Raw genomic sequence first — 24,603 nt, 5'->3', positions numbered from 1 at the left:
ACTGCATTATTTACATAGTTAAGTTTAAAATATGGAATGAGATAGTGAGTGCCATAAAATACTGTCAATAGGCACATTTCTTCAAATGAGCATGAGTTAATAATTACTAACTTCGCAACTATTACCTTTTAGTTTTAGTTGTTCGTGCTTTTTTTGACACTTTGCCAATACATGCATTTTCCCAATTTTTTCTGTAAAAAACTCTAATATTCTTGTTGAATTTAGGGCAACAGGCAGATGGTGCAACTCGACGGATTGCCAAAGCCTTCCTATATCTTTAGGATACTTAAAGCACCAGTTTTAACGGTCATCCCGCGTCATTTTTTACAAATAACCCCTCACAGCTATTTCAAATTAATCTGATGCACGCCTATAGATGGTCAAACGCCGGCCCGGCACGAGCCAGACGCCTGCGAGCCACAACTCTGGCATAGGCACGCCATGCCGGCCTGCTGACTGTGTCGGGCCAGCACGTTAGCCCGTCGGCCCATTTGATTAAATCAGCATAAAATGTTAAAAACGATGCAAGAGGTAGGGTTTGAATCCATACCCTAATGGAAGAAGGGCGAGAGACTGGGTGAAGCTGTCTAACCAGTCAAACATCATGCTCAGATATTTTTAATGTTAAATATAAATTATATATGTATATACGTTTTTTTAAATAAAAAAATTGTGTCGGGCCGGGCCAGTACTACGGGCCAAGACTACAGCACAAGCACGGCACGACGTTCTTGGCTCTTGCAAGTATTAGATCGTTTCTAAGACCACATTGACACAATAGACTCCATGGTATTTGAGGTTGCTGAATTGGATGGAGCAACAATGATTTGTCAGATTTGTCACACTAACAGTAAAATAAAAGGTTATTTGTTAGCAGTAAAATATTATACGAAGAGCAAAGAAAATTAATAAAAAATCTTTAAAAAATTTAATGGATAGTTTACGTGAGTATTGGTGTAAACCGTCGCAACACACGAACAACCGACTAGTTTCCATTATAGCATGGGTTGTCTAAATAATATCAACTCATTCAGGGCTGATTTGGTGGTAAGAGATCCTAAGGTGATCCATGGGGAGGAATCCCCTTTTATTCAAAATTGAATTGCAAGTGAATTTCTCCACATAGATCCTCTTGGGATCCCTTACCACCAAATCAGCCCTTAGGGCTGGTTTGATAATCAGGCATCACGAAAGAATCTATGGAGAAAAATCTCTTTGCTATTCAAAATTAAATAACAAAGAGATTTCTCTCTCATAGAGAGCCGTGATCACTGATCACCAAATCAGCCCTCCACGCATCATAATAAATCAAGTCAATGAACCATACGACATCCGATCAACAATCCCGCATATAGTACGATGCAAATTTGCCCCCTCTACAACTAAAACACAGGTCATGAATCGGATTCCAGTTTTGCGCGAGTTCCAAGTGTTCCAACATTTGGTCTTTTATTCCAAACAACAGCTAAAAGAAAATGGCCGTCAAAACTGCAGCCTCTTATCTAGGCTACTACTGGTACTGGAGGAACGAGTACGAACATCAGTGCTTGGCGCTCACAAGAGCCATGTGAGCGATCAGATCCAGAACCCGGTTGCTGTCAAAGCAAACAAATGATCTTAGCAGCGTGGAAGGTGTACCCTTCAACAAATAACGCAACGAAACAAAGTAGCGAACTCCTACCTGTAGCCCCACTCGTTGTCATACCAAGACACGAGCTTCATGAAGGAAGAGCTCAGTCCAATACCAGCCTTGGCATCAAAGATGCTTGACCTGATATACAAAGGCAATGATAGTGATTTCAGCTACATTCCAACTCACAGGCCAAAATAAGGTTGCGTCGCTGGATCAAAATAGTCACCTTGAATCACCAACAAAATCATTGGAAACAACATCCTCGTCTGTGTAGCCAAGAATACCTTTGAGTGCACCCTCTGATGCCGTCCTGAAAAAAAAAAGATTGTGTAAGATCCACTGTAGGTTGGTCGATAATATGCACATGGTTCTCTCTGCATAAATCTTAGGAATAGTGCATCAGAACACACTTCAAATGAATTTCACACAGATATTCCAGTGTGATGCGATTAAGCTATCCACAGTCGAATTGTGCAGCCTACAGTGAGCAAGATGTTGGACAGAGATATGGTTCTCTCTGCACAAATCTTAGGAATAGTGCATCAGAACACACTTCAAATGAATTTCACACAGATATTCCAGTGAGGCCAGATTAGCGCATGCGATTGAGTTATCCACAGTCGAATTGTGCAGCCTACAGTGAGCAAGATGTTGGACAGAGATATTTTGTTACCCATCTCTAGATCTAACACATGCTAGAACTATCTCTAGTTGATGTGAATCATGTGCTCCACAGTATAAAGTGCTATGGTCATTTTGTGAGCCTTGAAATCATTTATTACTAATTTATCAAGAGGTTGTGTTTCCACTCATAGGAATAACAAAGCAGACGGAAATAACAAGGTACTTCTACATACTTGATGGCTGCTTTCACATCATCATAGGAGGCGCTTTTCTCAATCCGGCATGTCAAATCCACAACAGAGACATTTGGTGTTGGAACTCGGAAGGCCATACCAGTGAGTTTTCCATTCAGCTCAGGCAGGACTTTTCCAACAGCCTGACAATAAAGTGAAACCAGTAAGTGCAAAATTTGAGTCTAAACTAAACATGGTGTGCCTTTGGCTTCAGCTACCTTTGCTGCACCAGTGGAGCTGGGAATTATGTTTTGGGCAGCACCACGTCCTCCTCTCCAATCCTTCATCGAAGGACCATCGACGGTCTTCTGGGTAGCTGGACATGGTAAAGTAACATTTTCATGACAACCATTTTTGAAAATGCACGAAAATGGCAAATGACTTAACAGGTAGACACTGGATAAAAGTCAGTTGCCAACCTGTTGTTGCATGAACAGTTGTCATAAGGCCCTCCACGATGCCAAATTCCTCATGGACAACCTGCACACCGTCGTTAATAAATCAGTGTTTGGAAAGGCAGAAAATAAGCACAAGAGCCATTTTTATTGTGATTGTCAAGAACTGTTGTTGGCAGAAACTGGAAACTGGGAAACAGGCAGCAATAAGAAAAATGACCTTGGCAAGTGGAGCAAGGCAGTTGGTAGTGCAACTTGCATTAGAAACAACATTCATCTTTGGATCATAGCTATTCTCATTAACTCCAACTACAAACATGGGAGCATCAGCTGATGGTGCAGATATCACCACTTTCTTTGCACCACCCTGTAAATAAGACAGCAGAAACCTCAACATGTTTTCGATATGAAAAGATATGTAGTTAGTTAATAGATGTCATTGTTGAAGACTGGTGGTAGTCTGGTACACAAACCTTTAAGTGTGCTGATGCTTTATCAGTCGTCGTGAAGACACCAGAAGATTCAACAACATATTCAGCCCCAAAGTTACCCCATGGAATCTCTGCAGGATCTCTGGAATATAGAAGCAAAATGTTGTGAATTCTTAGACATATCTTGGAGTAAAAAATGGTAAAACGGTAAAACTGCAGACCAAGAAATAGCAATGCAAAACACAACAAATCATTATATGACTATGATAAGCGCAAAAGATGGTAGTGGTGCAGTACTCCAGAAATACAAAAGTGTCATGCTTGTGCTCCAAAAATAGCATAAGTATAATGTTTACAAACATTGTATGTCTACATAAAATGCTGGACATTTTAACAGATCAAAGAAATTTGGCATACAGCATGGCAAGCTGGCAAGTTATAAAGTGTAATGAGTTGTGTCTACAAAACAGACTGAAATAAACATGTATTCATAGCAAACAAAAAGGTATCAACCCACAAGTATTCACCAAAACCAACCTTACTAGCACAACTGCAATATAACAATGTCATGTACAATAGTCAAATAAGATACTGATGTGAACTCAATGAACATTACCTTTTGCTTGTAATTGTGACCTTCTTCCCATTGATCTCGAGGGTTGAATCATCCACGACACGAATAGAACCTTTAAACGGGCCATGAGTGGAATCATACTTGAACATATAGGCCTGGAAAGGGGGAGATTATATAGAAAACACAAATAATACCAAACCTCATGCAGAGAAATTGACAGTTGTTAAACCAACAGTGAAGTAAAAAATGTAATAGAACTAAAAAATCTGCTGGTTCCACATTAGCTGCATTGTTCCCGTGAATAATGTGCATTCGCTTGACATACAGAATTTGGAAACTTGTTGGAAGAATAGAAAACAATGTTTTAGTAAAGAAAAAGAAAAAAAAGAAAAACAACATGAAGGATCAGTATAGCAGTTATTTTGTAAAGCTACCGCATGCATAACATACTAAAGCAAGTGAAAGCACATGAAACATAACATAAATGGGCTAACAGGAATTTTGGTTTGCATCAGATTAAAGAGAATTATTTCAATTGAGCTAGTGTTGTAGTCAGGGCTGTAACTGTGTATCTCTGCTCAGGTAGAGCAGTTCCCAAATGATCAGAAGGAAAATGCAAACAAAACTCTTAATTAGCTCATTGTTGTCAAATGAAACGTCCAGAATCTGACATGTGAAATATTATAACCAAAATAAGAATTAGCTTCCTTACCATGTACTTAGCATCAATGAAAGGGTCATTCACAGCCACAACTTCAATATCATCTCTGCTGGTTGCAATTCGCAGGACCAACCTGCCAATCCGCCCAAACCCTACAGTAACAAGAAAAGAAGGGGGGAATAACAAATCAGAAATAGGATCTGATATAATTCACCTAGTCCATACTTGCATTCAACTGCAAAGTAACTCAGAAAGCAAAGAATGATCTATTTGCTAGATGTAGTTAGCTAGTGCAACAAATACTCAACCAGGAACTAAAAACTGCCTTTGTAAAACCTTAAAACATGACATCTCAAGTAGTGTGATTGCAGCACACAGTAGATATTGGTGAGAAAGGCCAGCCAAGCCTAAGACAAAACACATTGACCAGCAAAAGCCCAAGGTGGTCAACGGTCGATCTGTCTCATTCAGATCACAATACAACAGTTTCCACGTCATTTTAGTTCCTACAACAGTACATAAAAGAACTCACCGTTGATGCCAATCTTTGTCTTCTCCCCACTCGAATATTCTACAGAGAAACAAAGGAAGAAGAAAATTACAAATCCACCGCAGGCTGCACAGCTCACATGAAACGTTTGGTCGGCACGACAGCTACTTACGTGGCATGGCAGGGGGCGCCTGCGTGGCTATCGCCCTCAGCGGCTCGAGGTTCCTCGCACTTCAATTCACAGTGAGTTAGACGGACAATAGCAATGCCTGAAACTACATTTACAAGGCGACAGTGACTACGGCGTTGAAAGCAAGCACTTACGCCGAAGAGGAGGCCCTGATGTAGGGGAAGGCGCAGCCGAAGTGAGCTGAGCCAGTGCTCCTCACGCACGAGACCTACAAGTACAAGCATGACAGCCAAATCGCATCAGTGGGGGCGCTGCAATGTGCTAGGAATCGTAGGCCATTCCGTCAGGGGTGAGGATGAGGGCATTGCAATCAACAGGAAACTGATGCCCTCCCGAGGGGCACCTGGAACGAGCTCGGGACAAAACTCCGAGTTCCCAGAATTTTTGAAATAAAACAAAAATAGTACGGTGAGAAAACCCCGATTCCCTGTAGCCTGCAGTTTCGCACTCCAAAGTCCAAACAAACAGCCGGAACGCGGGGGAGAACATGTCGGCCTAGCACACGGTCGAGCACTCCGCCGAACCGCTGCCGCCAGACTTGGACCGGGGCCAAATCTAGGCGCGGCAATGAATCCGTGAAAGGAACCCGCGACCCACCCACCCGCGCGAGCGAGCAAGCGAGCGAGCTGCTCCAGCGAATCGAAAACGATACGGAAGGCGAAAAAAAATACCCGGCATGCACGCGGGAGACAGAGAGAGCACGAGGGTGTACCTTGACGGGGTCGGACGCGGCGACGCGGGATCCGGCGGCGACGGCGCGGAGGGGCGCGGAGAGCGCCGCCATGGGTGGAGGTGGGGAATGGGAGCGGGCGGGCCTGCGCGTACGGTGTGCTAGGGTTTGACCGACGCCGCGAGGAGGGGGCGGGGCAGGAGCGAGGAGGCTTTGCCTTTCGGGCGCGGAGGCGAGCGGGCAGCGGAGGGCGGAAGGTGGTGGCGCCGCGGAAGCGTGTCTGCGTGTGATCGTTCCTCGTTCGTATAAAAAGGAAGAGGAAAATGTAATAAAAAAATAAAAAAAGTGGCCTGCGCAGCGGAACGTGCAACGCCCCCCGCCGGCCCGGGTGGGTAGGTGGCGGTGGCGGTGGCGGTTGTCCGTGCGACCGCGCTGCGTTCGGCTCGGTCGTGGGGCCCTTCACGTTCTCTTCTCGCGTCCTGCTGCGCCTGTATGGCTCCCGTGCTCTAATATACTCCTAACCACTCCGGTAAAGGACAACCAGGGGTCCCATCAGGCTGCGATTAGTAGTAATTAACAAAGGAGATCAATTTCCATTCGTCTATATGGCTCTATGCGGCTAGATTTGACCGCATCGATGTTTCTCCCATCCAGCTGATTTCGATTTTGCCTTCGTATTCTCCTCTGCCCTCTCACGTTTGGTGATTAGTTTTTTGCTCAAGTACGCGTCGCCTAGGGTTTGGGCACTGATCGTAAGCACCGACATCTTAGGCGGAACCCGTAAAAACGATGGGTAGGTGGTGTTGCTGTCGTGATGTCATTGTTCATAACAATTCGGAGATGCACCACGAGAACGCCCCTTGTCTACTTGTCTACTGATGCAGGTTCTGATTGCTTTGTGCGCTGTTCTGTCTCTGAGTCTCTCTATAATTTACGTACTCTATTAAAACACATTAATCTAAAAAGTCTAAAGATCTCTTTAGAGTGTGGAGATTATTTTTTTTCTGCTCTTGTGTCTTTAATATAGAAGTAAATTGATTTCTACAGAAAAAATATAAATGATTCTTGCGGATTTTGCGCCGTAAATAGACTCCGAGAACTGTAGAACTGTCGAGTAATACATGGTGATCAAGTTTCTGAAGCAGTATTCCTAGGGGATATTTGTTGTTGGTTATTCGCCCTTGTTTTTCCATAGCTGTGATAGATGTACCAGGCTAGGTTAGAGTGTGTTTTTGACACTTTCGAAGCATAACATGCAAATGAAAATTCATGTTTGGACTCTTTGGAGATATAATTGTTGTAATTAGGCCCACAAGTGTGTAACCCAATTCAATAAGTAAGCTAAGATAGTATGTAGAGATGACATGTGGTTTTAGTCTCATATTGCTCGTCTATACAAGATAGAACTAACTTATATGTGTGAGTGTTCCATACTCTTTACATTAGACAAATAAAGGGTTATAGAGAATGTCGCGCGCGTGCGTGCACGATTGCGTTATTTATCGCGTGACTTTGACTTGTGACCGTGCACAATCACGTCGTGACATTTATATGGTTATCAAATACCCCACACCTAGACTGTCACATCAACCAAAAGTAATGGCCACGCACATTGCGTGCGAGATCTCCGGGTGGTTGCATGTAGAGATATTCCAGAGGATAGTTACTGAAATTTAGTAGATCGAATGTGGCATCGACTTGTCCTCTTCTTCTCATCTCTCTACGTCGCCGCTTCTCTGCTCTGTCGTGCAACAGATAAAGGGAGAGGGTGTCTCTGAACCAACGCTGACGTTTTGACAACCTGCACAGGTGCCGACGAATCAGGTTTCTTTGAAGTGCTTTGTACACGTCCGCTCGGGGTCCTCACCATCACTCGTCACTGTAAGTAAATCTGCATTTTCAGTTTATTGCATGATGGTCTTATGGTTAGATCTGTTGTCGACTCTTCTTGTATGTGTTAATCTTGTTGAGTTAGTTCAGATCTATTCTGTTATAATGTCATGGATACTATCTGCAAGTAGATCTGTGTTTTACATTTTATGCTGCATTATCAAATTAATCTTAGGCCCCGTTGAAAGTCGCCTAGAGGGGGGGTGAATAGGGCGAAACTGAAATTTACAAATATAAACACAACTACAAGCGGGGTTAGCGTTAGTAATAAAAGAATGAGTCCGCGAGAGAGGGCGCAAAACAAATCGCAAGCGAATAAACAAGTGAGACACGCGGATTTGCTTTACCGAGGTTCGGTTCTTGCAAACCTACTCCCCGTTGAGGAGGCCACAAAGGCCGGGTCTCTTTCAACCCTTCCCTCTCTCAAACGGTCCCTCGGACCGAGTGAGCTTTTCTTCTTCTCAATCAAACGGGAACAAAACTTCCCCGCAAGGGCCACCACACAATTGGTGCCTCTTGCCTTGGTTACAATTGAGTTTTGATCACAAGAGCAAGTGAGAAAGAAAGAAAGCGATCCAAGCGCAAGAGCTCAAAAGAACACGGCAAATCTCTCTCGCTAGTCACTAAAGGCTTGAGTGGAATTGGAGAGGATTTGATCTCTTTTGGAGTGTCTAGAATTGAATGCTAGAGCTCTTGTAGTAGTTGGGAAGTGGAAAACTTGGATGCAATGAATGGTGGGGTGGTTGGGGTATTTATAGCCCCAACCACCAAATGTGGCCGTTGGGAGGCTGTCTGCTCGATGGCGCACCGGACAGTCCGGTGCACACCGGACAGTCCGGTGCCCCCTGCCACGTCACACTGCCGTTGGATTCTAGCCGTTGGAGCTTCTGACTTGTGGGCCTGCCTGGGTGTCCGGTGCACACCGGACATCTACTGTTCCTTGTCCGGTGTGCCAGAATGGGCGCGCCTGCCATCTGCGTGCGCAGAGCGCGCATTAAATGCGCTGCAGGTAGCCGTTGGCGCGCAGGTAGCCGTTGCTCCGCTGGTACACCGGACAGTCCGGTGCACACCGGACAGTCCGGTGAATTATAGCGGAGCGGCTGAAGTGAAATCCCGAGGCTGGCTAGTTCCTGAGGTCGCGCTTCCTTGGAGCACCGGACACTGTCCGGTGTACACCGGACAGTCCGGTGAATTATAGTGCGCCGGCTTGGAAAATTCCCGAAGGTGGCGAGTTCTCGTTGGAGTCCTCTGGTGCACCGGACACTGTCCGGTGGTGCACCGGACAGTCCGGTGCTCCCAGACCAGAGGGCCTTCGGTTCCCACTTTGCTCCTTTGTTGAACCCAAAACTTGGTCTTTTTATTGACTGAGTGTGAACCTTTTACACCTGTATAATCTATACACTTGGGCAAACTAGTTAGTCCAAAGATTTGTGTTGGGCAAATCAACCACCAAAATTATATAGGAACTCGGTGTAAGCCTAATTCCCTTTCAATCTCCCCCTTTTTGGTGATTGATGCCAACACAAACCAAAGCAAATATAGAAGTGCATAATTGAACTAGTTTGCACAATGTAAGTGTAAAGGTTGCTTGGAATTAAGCCAATATAAATACTTACAAGATATGCATGGATTGTTTCTTACTTATAACATTTTGGACCACGCTTGCACCACGAGTTTTGTTTTTGCAAACTCTTTTGTAAATCCTTTTCAAAGCTCTTTTGCAAATAGTCAAAGGTAAATGAATAAGATTTGCAAAGCATTTTCAATTTTTGAAATTTTCTCCCTCTGTTTCAAATGCTTTTTCTTTGACTAAACAAAACTCCCCCTAAAAGAGATCCTCCTCTTAGTGTTCAAGAGGGTTTTGATGTATCATTTTGAAATACTACTTTCTCCCCCTTTTGAACATAATAGGATACCAAATTAAAAATATTCAATACTGAGTTTTTGAAATTTGAAATAGGTGGTGGTGCGGTCCTTTTGCTTTGGGCTCATTTCTCCCCCTTTTTGGCATGAATCGCCAAAAACGGAATCATTAGAGCCCTCGAAGTGCTATCTTCCCCTTTGGTCATAAATAAATGAGTTGAGATTATACCAAGGACGAAGTCCGGTCCTTTAGCTTTGGGCTCTTACTCTCTCCCAAAGACGAAGTCCTTTTCTTTGATGCTCATTTCTCCCCAAAGAATAGAGAGTTGCTTGGAGTGATGGCGAAGTATGAGTTACGGAGTGGAAGCCTTTGTCTTCGCCGAAGACTTCAATTCCCTTTCAATATACCTATGACTTGGTTTGAGATACGCTTGAAAACACATTAGTCATAGCATATGAAAGAGACATGATCAAAAGTATAAAATGAGCTATATGTGCAAGCTAGCAAAAGAAATTGCGCGAATCAAGAATATTGAGCTCATGCCTAAGTTTGTTAAAAGTTTGTTCATCAAGAGGCTTGGTAAAGATATCGGCTAATTGATCTTTAGTATTAATGTATGAAATCTCGATATCTCCCTTTTGTTGGTGATCCCTAAGAAAATGATACCGAATGGCTATGTGTTTAGTGCGGCTATGCTCGACGGGATTGTCGGCCATTTTGATTGCACTCTCATTATCACATAGCAAAGGGACTTTGGTTAATTTGTAACCGTAGTCCCGCAGGGTTTGCCTCATCCAAAGCAATTGCGCGTAACAATGGCCTGCGGCAATATACTCGGCTTCGGCGGTGGAAAGAGCAACCGAATTTTGCTTCTTTGAAGCCCAAGACACCAAGGATCTTCCCAAGAACTGGCAAGTCCCCGATGTGCTCTTCCTATTGATTTTACACCCCGCCCAATCGGCATCGGAATAACCAATTAAATCAAATGTGGATCCCCTAGGATACCAAAGCCCAAACTTAGGAGTATAAGCCAAATATCTCAAGATTCGTTTTACGGCCGTAAGGTGAGCTTCCTTAGGGTCGGCTTGGAATCTTGCACACATGCATACGGAAAGCATAATGTCCGATCGAGATGCACATAAATACAGCAAAGAACCTATCGACCGGTATACCTTTTGATCCACGGACTTACCTCCCGTGTCGAGGTCGAGATGCCCATTGGTTCCCATGGGTGTCTTGATAGGCTTGGCATCCTTCATCCCAAACTTGTTGAGAATGTCTTGAGTGTACTTCGTTTGGCTAATGAATGTGCCCTCTTGGAGTTGCTTCACTTGAAATCCTAAGAAGTACTTCAGCTCCCCCATCATAGACATCTCGAATTTTTGTGTCATAATCCTACTAAACTCTTCACATGTACACTCGTTAGTAGACCCAAATATAATATCATCAACATAAATTTGGCATACAAACAAGTCATTCTCAAGTGTTTTTGTAAAGAGCGTAGGATCGGCTTTTCCGACTTTGAATCCATTAGCAATAAGGAAATCTCTAAGGCATTCATACCATGCTCTTGGGGCTTGCTTAAGCCCATAAAGCGCCTTAGAGAGCTTATAGGCATGGTTAGGATACTCACTGTCTTCAAAGCCGGGAGGTTGCTCAACATAGACCTCTTCCTTGATTGGTCCATTGAGGAAGGCACTTTTCACGTCCATTTGATAAAGCTTAAAGCCATGGTAAGTAGCATAGGCCAATAAAATACGAATTGACTCAAGCCTAGCTACGGGTGCATAGGTTTCACCGAAGTCCAAACCTTCGACTTGGGAGTATCCTTTGGCCACAAGTCGAGCTTTGTTCCTTGTCACCACACCATGCTCATCTTGCTTGTTGCGGAAAACCCATTTGGTTCCTACAACATTTTGGTTAGGACGTGGAACTAAATGCCATACCTCATTTCTAGTGAAGTTGTTGAGCTCCTCTTGCATCGCCACCACCCAATCCGAATCTAGGAGTGCTTCCTCTACCCTGTGTGGCTCAATAGAGGAAACAAACGAGTAATGTTCACAAAAATGTGCAACACGAGATCGAGTGGTTACCCCCTTATGAATGTCGCCGAGGATGGTGTCGACGGGGTGATCTCGTTGGATTGCTTGGTGGACTCTTGGGTGTGGCGGCCTTGGTTCTTGCTCATCCTCCTTTTCTTGATCATTTGCATCTCCCCCTTGATCATTGCCGTCATCTTGAGGTGGCTCATTTGCTTGATCTTCTATTCCATCAACTTGAGCCTCATCCTCATTTTGAGTCGGTGGGGATGCTTGCATTGAGGAGGATGATTGATCTTGTGCATTTGGAGGCTCTTCGGATTCCTTAGGACACACATCCCCAATGGACATGTTCCTTAGTGCGATGCATGGAGCCTCTTCTTCACCTATCTCATCAAGATCAACTTGCTCTATTTGAGAGCCGTTAGTCTCATCAAACACAACGTCACATGAGACTTCAACTAGTCCAGTGGACTTGTTAAAGACCCTATATGCCCTTGTGTTTGAGTCATATCCTAGTAAAAAGCCTTCTACAGTCTTAGGAGCAAATTTAGATTTTCTACCTCTTTTGACAAGAATAAAGCATTTGCTACCAAAGACTCTAAAATATGAAATGTTGGGCTTTTTACCGGTTAGGAGTTCATACGATGTCTTCTTGAGGATTCGGTGAAGATATAACCGGTTGATGGCGTGGCAAGCGGTGTTGACCGCCTCCGCCCAAAACCGATCCGACGTCTTGTATTCATCAAGCATGGTTCTTGCCATGTCCAGTAGAGTTCTATTCTTCCTCTCCACTACACCATTTTGTTGTGGAGTGTAGGGAGAAGAGAACTCATGCTTGATGCCCTCCTCCTCAAGAAAGCCTTCGATTTGAGAGTTCTTGAACTCCGTCCCGTTGTCGCTTCTAATTTTCTTGATCCTCAAGCCGAACTCATTTTGAGCCCGTCTCAAGAATCCCTTTAAGGTCTCTTGGGTTTGAGATTTTTCCTGTAAAAAAAATACCCAAGTGAAGCGAGAATAATCATCCACTATAACTAGACAGTACTTACTCCCGCCGATGCTCATGTAAGCAATCGGGCCGAATAGGTCCATGTGTAGGAGCTCCAGTGGCCTGTCGGTCGTCATTATATTCTTATGTGGATGATGAGAGCCAACTTGCTTTCCTGCTTGGCATGCGCTACAAATCCTGTCTTTCTCAAAATGAACATTTGTTAGTCCTAAAATGTGTTCTCCCTTTAGAAGCTTGTGAAGATTCTTCATTCCAACATGGGCTAGTCGGCGATGCCAGAGCCAACCCATGTTAGTCTTAGCAATTAAGCATGTGTCGAGTTCAGCTCTATCAAAATCTACTAAGTATAGCTGACCCTCTAACACACCCTTAAATGCTATTGAATCATCACTTCTTCTAAAGACAGTGACACCTATATCAGTGAAAAGACAGTTGTAACCCATTTTGCATAATTGAGATACAGAAAGCAAATTGTAATCTAATGAATCTACAAGAAAAACATTGGAAATAGAATGGTCAGGGGATATAGCAATTTTACCCAAACCTTTGACCAAACCTTGATTTCCATCCCCGAATGTGATCGCTCTTTGGGGATCTTGGTTTTTCTCATATGAGGAGAACATCTTCTTCTCCCCTGTCATGTGGTTTGTGCACCCGCTGTCGAGTATCCAACTTGAGCCCCCGGATGCATAAACCTACAAAACAAGTTTAGTTCTTGACTTTAGGTACCCAAATGGTTTTGGGTCCTTTGGCATTAGACACAAGAACTTTGGGTACCCAAACACAAGTCTTGGAGCCCTTGTGCTTGCCCCCAACATATTTGGCAACTACTTTGCCGGATTTGTTAGTCAATACATAAGATGCATCAAAGGTTTTAAATGAAATGTTATGATCATTTGATGCACTAGGAGTTTTCTTTCTAGGCAACTTAGCATGGGTTGGTTGCCTAGAGCTAGATGTCTCACCCTTATACATAAATGCATGATTAGGGCCAGAGTGAGACTTCCTAGAATGAATTCTCCTAATTTTGCTCTCAGGATAACCGGCAGGGTATAAAATGTAACCCTCGTTATCCTGAGGCATGGGAGCCTTGCCCTTAACAAAGTTGGACAATCTTTTAGGAGGGGCACTAATTTTGATATTGTCTCCCTTTTGGAAGCCAATGCCATCCTTGATGCCCGGGCGTCTCCCATTATAAAGCATGCTACAAGCAAATTTAAATTTCTCATTTTCTAAGTTGTGCTCGGCAATTTTAGCATCTAGTTTTGCTATATGATCATTTTGTTTTTTAATTAAAGCCATATGATCATGAATAGCATCAATGTTAACATCTCTACATCTAGTGCAAATAGAAGTGTGCTCAACGGTAGATGTAGAGGGTTTGCAAGATTTTAGTTCTACAACCTTAGCATGCAATATTTCATTTTTACTTCTAAGGTCGGAAAATGTAACTTTGCAAACATCAAAATCTTTAGCCTTAGCAAGCAAGTTTTCATTTTCATTTCTAAGGCTAGCAAGAGACATGTTTAATTCTTCAATCCTAGCAAGCAGATCATCATTATTATCTTTAGGATTGGGAATTGAAACATTACAAACATGTGAATCAACCTTAGCATTTAAACTAGCATTTTCATGTCTAAGGTTGTCAATCATCTCACGGCAAGTGCTTAGCTCACTAGATAATTTTTCACATTTTTCTACTTCTAGAGCATAAGCATTTTTAGCCTTAACATGTTTCTTGTTTTCTTTAATTAGACAATCCTCTTGGGAATCCAAAAGGTCATCCTTTTCATGAATAGCACTAATTAATTCATTTAATTTTTCTTTTTGTTCCATGTTAAGATTGGCAAAAAGGATACGCAAATTATCTTCCTCATCACTAGCATTATCATCACTAGAGGTTTCATATTTAGTGGAGGACCTTGATTTTACCTTCTTTTTGCTGTCCTTTGCCATGAGGCACTTGTGGCCGACGTTGGGAAAGAGAAGTCCCTTGGTGACGGCGATGTTGGCGGCGTCCTCGTCGGAGGAGGAGTCGCTAGAGCTTTCGTCGGAATCCCACTCCCGACAAACGTGGGCATCGCCGCCCTTCTTCTTGTAGTATCTCTTCTTCTCCTTTATTCTCCCCTTCTTGTCGTCGCCTCGGTCACTGTCACTTGTTATAGGACATTTAGCAATAAAATGACCGGGCTTACCACATTTGTAGCAAACCTTCTTGGAGCGGGACTTGTAGTCTTTCCCTCTCCTTTGCTTGAGGATTTGGCGGAAGCTTTTGATGACGAGCGCCATTTCCTCATTGTCGAGCTTGGAGGCGTCTATTGGTTGTCGAGTTGGTGTAGCCTCCTCCTTCTTTTCCTCCGTCGCCTTGAATGCGACGGGTTGAGCTTCGGATGTGGATGGATCATCAAGCTCGTTGATCTTCCTCGAGCCTTCGATCATGCACTCAAAACTTACAAAATTCCCGATAACTTCCTCGGGGGTCATTTTAGTATATCTAGGATTACCACGAATTAATTGAACTTGAGTGGGGTTAAGGAAAATGAGAGATCTTAGAATAACCTTAACCATTTCGTGGTCGTCCCACTTTACGCTCCCGAGGTTGCGCACTTGGTTCACCAAGGTCTTGAGCCGGTTGTACATGTGTTGTGGCTCCTCTCCTTTGCGAAGCCGGAACCGACCGAGCTCCCCTTCGATCGTTTCCCGCTTGGTGATCTTTGTGAGCTCGTCTCCCTCGTGCGCGGTTTTGAGCACATCCCAAACTTCTTTGGCGCTCTTCAACCCTTGAACTTTGTTATACTCCTCTCTACTTAAAGAGGCGAGGAGTATTGTTGTCGCTTGAGAGTTGAAGTGCTCGATTTGGGCCACCTCATCCTCATCATAATCCTTGTCCCCTACGGACGGTACCTGTGCACCAAACTCAACAACATCCCATATACTTTTGTGGAGTGAGGTTAGCTGAAAACGCATTAAATCACTCCACCTAGCATAATCTTCACCATCAAAAGTTGGTGGTTTGCCTAATGGGACGGAAAGTAAAGGTGCATGTTTAGAAATGCGAGGGTAGTGTAGGGGGATCTTACTAAACTTCTTACGCTCTTGGCGTTTAGAAGTTACGGAGGGCGCATCGGAGCCGGAGGTTGATGTTGATGAAGTGTCGGTCTCGTAGTAGACCACTTTCCTCATCCTCTTTTGCTTGTCCTTACTCCGATGCGGCTTGTGGGAAGAAGATTTTTCCTTCTTCTCTTTGTGGTGAGAAGAAGATTTCTTCTCCTTCCCTTTGTTGGAGGAGATCTTCTTCTTCTCCTTCCTCTTGGTGCGGGACTCTTCCGATGAAGTGCTCCCGTGGCTTGTAGTGGGCTTTTCGCCGGTTTCCATCTCCTTCTTGGCGTGATCTCCCGACATCACTTCGAGCGGTTAGGCTCTAATGAAGCACCGGGCTCTGATACCAATTGAAAGTCGCCTAGAGGGGGGGTGAATAGGGCGAAACTGAAATTTACAAATATAAACACAACTACAAGCGGGGTTAGCGTTAGTAATAAAAGAATGAGTCCGCGAGAGAGGGCGCAAAACAAATCGCAAGCGAATAAACAAGTGAGACACGCGGATTTGTTTTACCGAGGTTCGGTTCTTGCAAACCTACTCCCCGTTGAGGAGGCCACAAAGGCCGGGTCTCTTTCAACCCTTCCCTCTCTCAAACGGTCCCTCGGACCGAGTGAGTTTTTCTTCTTCTCAATCAAACGGGAACAAAACTTCTCCGCAAGGGCCACCACACAATTGGTGCCTCTTGCCTTGGTTACAATTGAGTTTTGATCACAAGAGCAAGTGAGAAAGAAAGAAAGCGATCCAAGCGCAAGAGCTCAAAAGAACACGGCAAATCTCTCTCGCTGGTCACTAAAGGCTTGAGTGGAATTGGAGAGGATTTGATCTCTTTTGGAGTGTCTAGAATTGAATGCTAGAGCTCTTATAGTAGTTGGGAAGTGGAAAACTTGGATGCAATGAATGGTGGGGTGGTTGGGGTATTTATAGCCCCAACCACCAAATGTGGCCGTTGGGAGGCTGTCTGCTCGATGGCGCACCGGACAGTCCGGTGCACACCGGACAGTCCGGTGCCCCCTGCCACGTCACACTGCCGTTGGATTCTAGCCGTTGGAGCTTCTGACTTGTGGGCCTGCCTGGGTGTCCGGTGCACACCGGACATCTACTGTTCCTTGTCCGGTGCGCCAGAATGGGCGCGCCTGCCATCTGCGTGCGCAGAGCGCGCATTAAATGCGCTGCAGGTAGCCGTTGGCGCGCAGGTAGCCGTTGCTCCGCTGGTACACCGGACAGTCCGGTGCACACCGGACAGTCCGGTGAATTATAGCGGAGCGGCTGAAGTGAAATCCCGAGGCTGGCTAGTTCCTGAGGCCGCGCTTCCTTGGAGCACCGGACACTGTCCGGTGTACACCGGACAGTCCGGTGAATTATAGTGCGCCGGCTTGGAAAATTCCCGAAGGTGGCGAGTTCTCGTTGGAGTCCTCTGGTGCACCGGACACTGTCCGGTGGTGCACCGGACACTGTCCGGTGTACACCGGACAGTCCGGTGCTCCCAGACCAGAGGGCCTTCGGTTCCCACTTTGCTCCTTTGTTGAACCCAAAACTTGGTCTTTTTATTGACTGAGTGTGAACCTTTTACACTTGTATAATCTATACACTTGGGCAAACTAGTTAGTCCAAAGATTTGTGTTGGGCAAATCAACCACCAAAATTATATAGGAACTCGGTGTAAGCCTAATTCCCTTTCACCCGTTAATTTTTCAACAGTAATCTCATCTTTGTCCACAGAGGTCGGTGCCAACTGCCATAGCTCTCGCACTGAGTGTCATAGATCATAGTGCCGAGGTATTACATCACTGTTGATGTGAAGGCCACAATGGTTGTGGTCTAGTGAAACCTCAGCACTAAAATCTGTGGCACCGAACTTGACGCATTGGACCATGTCACCGAGGTCTAGCCACTATACTGCTCATTGTCCTCCTTTTCTCTTCTCTCATCTACCCTCGACGACAACCTCGACTGCCTATTGGAGATCGCCCATCGATTTTTCCTCTTCTGTTGCCTAGCCCGTGATGCTTATCATTCTTGTGATCAGGACACGCTGCCGGGCTCGCGCCCACCATCGACCGTAAACCTAAGGCGCAAAACATTGACAAAAGGTCGGTTTGTTTTACTTGTTAGTGATATGCCCAAGAGGCAATCATACACAATTCATATTAGGGCTCAATTAGGATTAGAGGTTTTATGGGCTGCAGCCCATTAACACGCTCTATAAATATATGGGAAGGGGCTAGGGTTAGAGCTCTCCACCACACGTGCAAACTCTAGTCGTCGCCTTCCTCATACTTACTCCCTCCGGTGTACTATTAGTTGTCATTTAGGACAACGTCACGGTCTCCAAAATATAACTTTGACTAATATTTTTTTAAATACAAATAAACTCTTAATACATTTATACTTTTATAAAAGTATTTGTTAAGACAAATCGGTGCATATAAACATTATATTTCAAAACTACATACTAAAATAGTTATTTGAAGTTAAAATTTTATAAATTTGACTCAAACCTTATCCAAAACGACAACTAATAGGACATCAGAGGGAGTAGTCATAAGACCCTCACTGCGCGCGGTGCTAGCACACCGGCGCACGGCGTTCCTACGTGTGGACTACGTGGAGACGCAACTGCGACTGCTGCGTTGACAGATTACGGAGGAGGAGACGATCATGATCCGCTACTTCCACTCCATCGACGCGCGCCTACGTTAGATCGCTGCTCCAACTCGTCTTCCACTACATGTAGTGATAGCGATCCATGATCTCTTACTTGTAAGTTTCATGCGTGACCGGGTAGATGTGTCTAGCACGATTTCTAACATTAGCTTCTGGTCATATCTTGGTTATTAGGATCGGGCTTCTAGTGGCTGCTAAACACTTTGCTTTTTAGTATGTTTGTGTGAGAAGCTGAGAATCGCTTCTTTATTGGCCTGTTTGGTTGGCTTCTCCCCGTAGTCTGGCTGCATGAGCCAGGCCGCCGGGAGCTAGGCTCCAGAGATGCGACCAATTTGCTCGCGTCTACAGAGCCTGGTCCAGAGTGCTTTGGGCCTGTTTGGTCAGCTTTTTTCTGACCAGCTTTTCTGAAAATCTGGCTGTGGGGAGAATCTGGCTATGTGAAGAATCTGAGTATCATCACAATTACGTGTGGAGGAAGATAAAGTTGTTCATAGAGCTCAGGATCTAGAAAGTGACGGATTACTACTATTACAGCGATTCAACCGATTATGTGTTTATGTTGATTTTGGATGGTTTTTGCCCAAACGATTTTTATAGAAGCTGGCTGAAAAACTGAGTGTTTGGCAGTCCGCATCAGCTTTTGGTGGCTAGAAGCTGCCAGAAGCCAAAACAAACAGGGGCTTTAAGGATCGTGCGAGCCTGACTTCATATCTGCATGCAGGTAACCAAACATACACCTCGTACGCATAGAGCCTCGTTGACAACAACCAAACACCAGCTCATTGCACCGTGCGATACAAGCACCATCAAATACAGGCAACCAAACACATGATATGTGAAAAAAACAAAGACCACCTTCAACGAAAGCAGGCACACGCAACTTTAGCGAAGAACAAATTCGTGCATGATTGCCCACGCATAGCATTTCCTTTTCAATCCACGCTAGAAACCAGAACATCTATAAACAAACTAAAGAATTAGCAAAGGCATTAGCACCACCTGACCGGTCGCCATTGTTCTTCAACAATCAGCACAGGAAAAACAAAAAGACAGATTCGATTCCCACTTCGTTGGCAACGAGAAAAGTGCTTCACATATGCCGCTCGATCGGTCGATCGGGACAAGCCGTTCTGTCTTCAGGAGCATAGCACCAACCAATAGCTTATCGGGACATTTGGTAGACCTCTCATAGCTTCGGTTCCAACTAGAATTAATTCTGCTGTGGGTTCATTTGTCACAGCTTGGATCCATTCTCTAGTCCCGAAAGCCAATTCTCTAATAAAGTGATACCAAACGTTTTTCTAACATAAGTGAATTTATTTGACAAAAAATGTTTGGCAAATAGGTTGTAAATTGATTCCTGAGAGGTTAGAGAGTGGGGAGCAGGTTGGGAGAGGTAAGAAGCAGGTTTTTTGGCTCCCACTTTATAGTACAAAATAAATACTAGATTCACTCCACTCCCATAATAAAGCAGTTCAGTTTTTTACGGTTTGGCTCTGCGAGAGTGATTCTCGATGTGAGCGGATATACGAGAGCTCTATCAAACGCCCCCAAAAATCTGAACTGCTCAATGGTGGGAATGAAGTGAATCTAATCTCTATTTTGTACTAGAAAGTGTGAGAAAAAAACCTGCTTTCCACCACTTACAACCTGCTTCCCACTATCCAACCCGTCAAAAATCACTTCACAGCCTATTTACCAAATGATTTTCGCTAAATAAATTCACTTCCGATAAAAAAATTACTCGAAATCACTCTATTAGATAATCAACTCTCGAAACTATAGAACCATCGACTGGATCGTCTTCATCGACAATGGCAGCAAGCTAATTTTCGCCAGCAAAGAGAGAGAGCCCAATCAGAGCCGTGCGTGCGGCTTCGGGAATGGGCCGAAAAGGGGCCTAGGAACCTCCGTCCGGGCTCCGGCGCATTCTGCGACGGGCTGCACTGGCGTCGAAATGTGTGCCATTCCAAAAGCGCAGCAGCACCCCGTCCGCCACGAAGGAAAATCTCTGCACCGGCCTCTGCATGGTCCGGTTTAAACGTGGGTTTCAAAAAAATGTCCCATATTTCAGCTGTATTTCTATATTTAAATAATATCGATGACTATGCAGCATCTTTTTTTTTTCATTGTTCCATATTACGAAGCTCAACTTCCACTAACGAGCTTTTTCTTATTCGGTAGAGAATTTTGAGTTCTTTCTTATTCGGTAGTAGCTGCAGAAGAGGGCAAGAGGCGGCGCACACGTTTTGGAAGGGCAGGTTGGCCTGCGCCATCGTCTCCTTGAAACGTCGTATGGCTTTAATCTAGAGAAAATTCCCTCTATGCCATTAGAAATTATACCAATTCCTTATGTGTCATTGGAAATTATAGCATTCCCTCTATGCCATCAGTTTTAGACTTTTTTTCCTCTATGCCATCGCTGTCCATTCACTAATTGACGCCGTTACTTATGCACTTGGACCCACATAGCATTAACCCTCCCGTGCACACTCCTCCCTTCCATCCCTCCCAAACCACTGCTCCGTGTGGTCCTCGCTGCCGCACAGCCACACCAGCCAGCCTCGCAAGAACGTCCTTCCACGCTGCTAGTGTTCTGCGCCAGCTCGGCCGCGTCGGCGTGTCCTTCCACGCTGCTAGCCCGCGCAACCGATCTGACACGTCCTCCCGCGCCGCCTCTTCGCTTTCCCGTGGGAGCGTGTTACGGTTGTAGCACTACCCACGACTAGCGTTGTTGCAGCCGTCGCTACCCTGGCGCGCGCTGGCTCAGGCAGGAGCAGTAGCAAACGTCGGCGCGCCCCCGCCGCGGCCATGGCATTTGTTCCACAGCGTCGCGGCCGGCTCACCCTTCTCACGCGTCCGCTCCGCCTCGCACGACACGCCCTCCGCCTACGCCACGTGCGACCAGTGTGCCCTTCGCGTGTGCGGTGGCCCGCTTGCACCTCACCACGACCGGCGTTGCTGTTCATGTTGCGCAGGCTTGCCTCTCCCGTGTGCAGCCGGGCGCTAGGGACCCCTTGCGCTAGTCTAGGTGGCGCATGGCCAGCTGCCGACCCCACGGGCGGCAGCCGCTAGGCCGACGCTGGGCGACAGGGGCACGAGGCAAGCGGCACTGGGCGTGTGCGGCGAGGACGGCAGGAGGCAGTCCATGAATGAACAGAGACAGAGAAGGGACGTAGAAGACACTGAATGATAAATGTGTCCCATTTGCATAAGTAACGACGTCGATCAGTGAATGGGCGGCGATGGCATCAAGGGAATCAAAATCTAAAACCGATGGCATAGAGGGAATGCTACCATTTCCAGTGTCACATAAAGAATTAGTATAATTTCTAATGGCATAGAGGGAATTTTCTCTTTAATCTATCAGGATCAAAAGCATCTCCAGTGTGCTCCCGCCTCCCTCCACAATGCAGTTGTGCGCTGTGTCTGTGTGTGCCTGCCTACACGGCTCTACGTCAGCTGATAGGAAATCGGATGAGACTGGCCTGTCAGGCTGCTGCCTGAAGCGATGATCTGATTGAGTGGCCGCCGCTGAGGGCGTGCTTTATTGCCCGCCATATATAGGGCTCTCTTTACATTACAGAGCCCCTGGGTGCCTATATACCAAAGCAAATAATCAGATCAGTGACTGGCAGTAGCAATAGTGAAGTGAAAAGAGAAGGTAGTAGGACACCGCCTTTCTCCATCTCTACAGTTCTATACCAGAATACCATCTGCTTATCGTTCTCACGATGACGCCGTTTCTGTTGATGGTAGCTAGTTTATGAACGCTGATAGACAGTCTTGCCAGATTTCAGATTCCCTCCCAAGGGTAATTTGGTCATTGTTATCTATCACTAGTCCTGAGTCTGCACTTCATTGTTTGATTGCTCTGTAACTACTGTAGCTGTTCAAACTGCTGCAGCTGCAATCTATAAAAATAAAAGCCATAGCTGGATTAAAGCCGCAGCCAATAATATGCTAAGAAACGATGCCAAACTGCAGCGCCTGACTGACGACTCCATGAGGCATGCATTATTGCATTGTAACTCGTGAGGTTCTTGAGACGAGGCATATACGCTACGGTCGGTTGCCCAGATTTGGCTTTTACCGCGACGCTGCGCACATGTTTTGGTTTGGACTTTGGAATCAAGTGCAGTGCAGAATATGCAGATAGATAGATAGGCGCCAAAAGCCCAAAAGGGGACTGTGCCAGCACGTGACGTGAGAGAAGGCCCCATGGATCATCGATCGGTCCCATGGAGCAGGCGAGGGGCCTCAGATTAGCACGCTCGTGTGACTCCTCGTCAGCGTGCTGCTGCCCATGGACGGATCCACTGCTAGCTTGATGGCAAACCTTGTCGTCACCGGTCACTTGCCTGCCTGCACCGCCGTACGTTTGGCTTCAGGGCCGGTTCGTTTACTCTACTCTGAAACGGTTAAACCGTTCTAGCCGGAATGGTAGATTCATGTTTGTATTAGCATTGGCTAGATGTACAATAATTTGGGGTCCCAATCCTAACTAAACGAACGGGCCCTTAAGCAATCCCTTGCAGGCAAACAACTCACTCATGTGCCCTTCTATCACTAGGCACGCACATAACTCGTGCACGTCCCTATTAATTAATTATAAACCACGGTTGACAGACACGGGACACCCCCAGGCCCCAACCCACCAGCAAGAACGCATTCCCCGGTTCCCCCCCACTCCACTGTCCACCCCGGTCCCCGGCACTCATCAGTCATCACTCCTCCAGCTTGCTCGAGTCACGATCCCTCCCTCCCCCCCACACAGGCAGGCGCCAGGAAAGCAAGCAAGCCGCCGGGACGCGCGGGCGGGCGGCGCATGGCGGAAGGAGGCAGCTCCACGGCACCCTCGGCCCCGCCGTGCTGCGGCCTGGCGCGGCTACTGCGGCGCCTGCGGCGGCAGGGCAGCCGGGCGCTGTGCGCGGCCGCGGCCTCGCGCCGCCACCGCGCGTCGTGCCGCCAGTACGACCCGCTCAGCTACGCGCGCAACTTCGACCTCGGCCGCGACGCCGCCGACGCCGAAGACGCGCGCATCTACTACGCCTGCTCCTTCTCCTCGCGCTACGCGCTCGTCCCGCCCCCCGCCTCCTCGTCCGCCGTCGGCCCCGCTGCTGCCCTGGATAGCCTGCCGGTCGCCGCCAACAGATAGTGCTTGTGCTGTCAAATCAAATGATTCTAGGTAGTATAGGGCTATAGGCAGCTTGGCTGGTGCACCGTCCTCCTTCCTGTACATTAACCAAGGAGAAGGGTACAATTTTATTCCCTTTTCCCTATTTTTTTAAAGTTTAGACCTATGGATGAACTAATACCATTTTTATAGTTTAATGACTTGTTTAGTAGAAGGAGATTAAGATTTGAGAGGCTAAAATCCTTTACCGAATAAAAGGATTTTAGCCACTTTAATTCTCTTGCTCCTAAACATCTATTGTGGATCAAGCCCGATTCATGATTTTAAAAGACTCTAGACCAACCTAGATATCTGCCCCTCTTAATATATATACACTTTTCTAGTTTTATATCGCTAAAAAGGTATTTTAATAGAAAAATATAAACATAAGTGTCAAACTAGTAAAAATTTGACACTCCATTTAGCATTACACAATTTCTCTCAACAAATAGAGCATTTTTTAAGCTGAATTATTCTGGTTGCCTACACCCTTCGTATTCACCACTTATTTCACTCACTATTTTAAACTCCACTATATAAATAATAGAGCATACAATACAAAATAGTGTTCTGCACGCCCGTATACATGGTTTATTGGACACAACCTAAGGATAATAATTAGATCAACATTTGTCAATATATCCTTCTCGATAGAACACGTAGCCAAGCCGTACAGACATTTGGATAATAGTCTGAAATTTTGATTAATTGAAGAATATCAGTTGTTAACATCAAATTATCTAATAAAGTTACTCACAATACTTATAATTCATCTTGTCACAACCACGACATGGTATGTAACATTATGTATGTGACATGATATGTAGTAATAAAAATATTAGTATACATATGTATAAACTTTTTTGGGCCCCTAAAATCGTTGGGCCCTAGGCGATCGCCCCTCTGGCCAGGCCAGATACGGCCCTGGTGTTGACTCTTCTTAAGGGTATCTCAACGA

At 45.6% G+C, this 24,603-nt stretch overlaps 2 protein-coding genes across 2 annotated transcripts; one reads left to right on the top strand and one right to left on the bottom strand.

Annotated features, from left to right (window-relative positions):
• Window positions 1-1,313: 1,313 nt before the first annotated feature.
• Window positions 1,314-6,182, bottom strand: LOC100282981 (Glyceraldehyde-3-phosphate dehydrogenase, cytosolic). Its single transcript, NM_001155885.2, is given in 14 exon segments — window positions 1,314-1,595; window positions 1,682-1,771; window positions 1,860-1,943; window positions 2,491-2,633; window positions 2,709-2,806; window positions 2,910-2,970; window positions 3,106-3,252; window positions 3,359-3,458; window positions 3,933-4,045; window positions 4,603-4,703; window positions 5,084-5,122; window positions 5,214-5,272; window positions 5,366-5,439; window positions 5,944-6,182. Coding segments are annotated over 14 exon segments (1,236 nt in total). The 5' UTR covers window positions 6,016-6,182; the 3' UTR covers window positions 1,314-1,540.
• Window positions 6,183-23,165: 16,983 nt separating this feature from the next.
• LOC100279142 (uncharacterized) lies at window positions 23,166-23,777 on the top strand. The gene has a single exon (NM_001152178.1). It carries the CDS (start codon window positions 23,298-23,300, stop codon window positions 23,625-23,627), a length of 330 nt encoding a protein of 109 aa, NP_001145650.1. The 5' UTR covers window positions 23,166-23,297; the 3' UTR covers window positions 23,628-23,777.
• Window positions 23,778-24,603: the final 826 nt, after the last annotated feature.

The sequence above is a fragment of the Zea mays genome, chromosome 5 (genome assembly GCF_902167145.1).
Source record: "Zea mays cultivar B73 chromosome 5, Zm-B73-REFERENCE-NAM-5.0, whole genome shotgun sequence".
Lineage (NCBI taxonomy): Eukaryota > Viridiplantae > Streptophyta > Magnoliopsida > Poales > Poaceae > Zea > Zea mays.
Note: the sequence above shows the minus strand (reverse complement) of the source record. Positions and strands in the feature narration are given on the sequence as shown.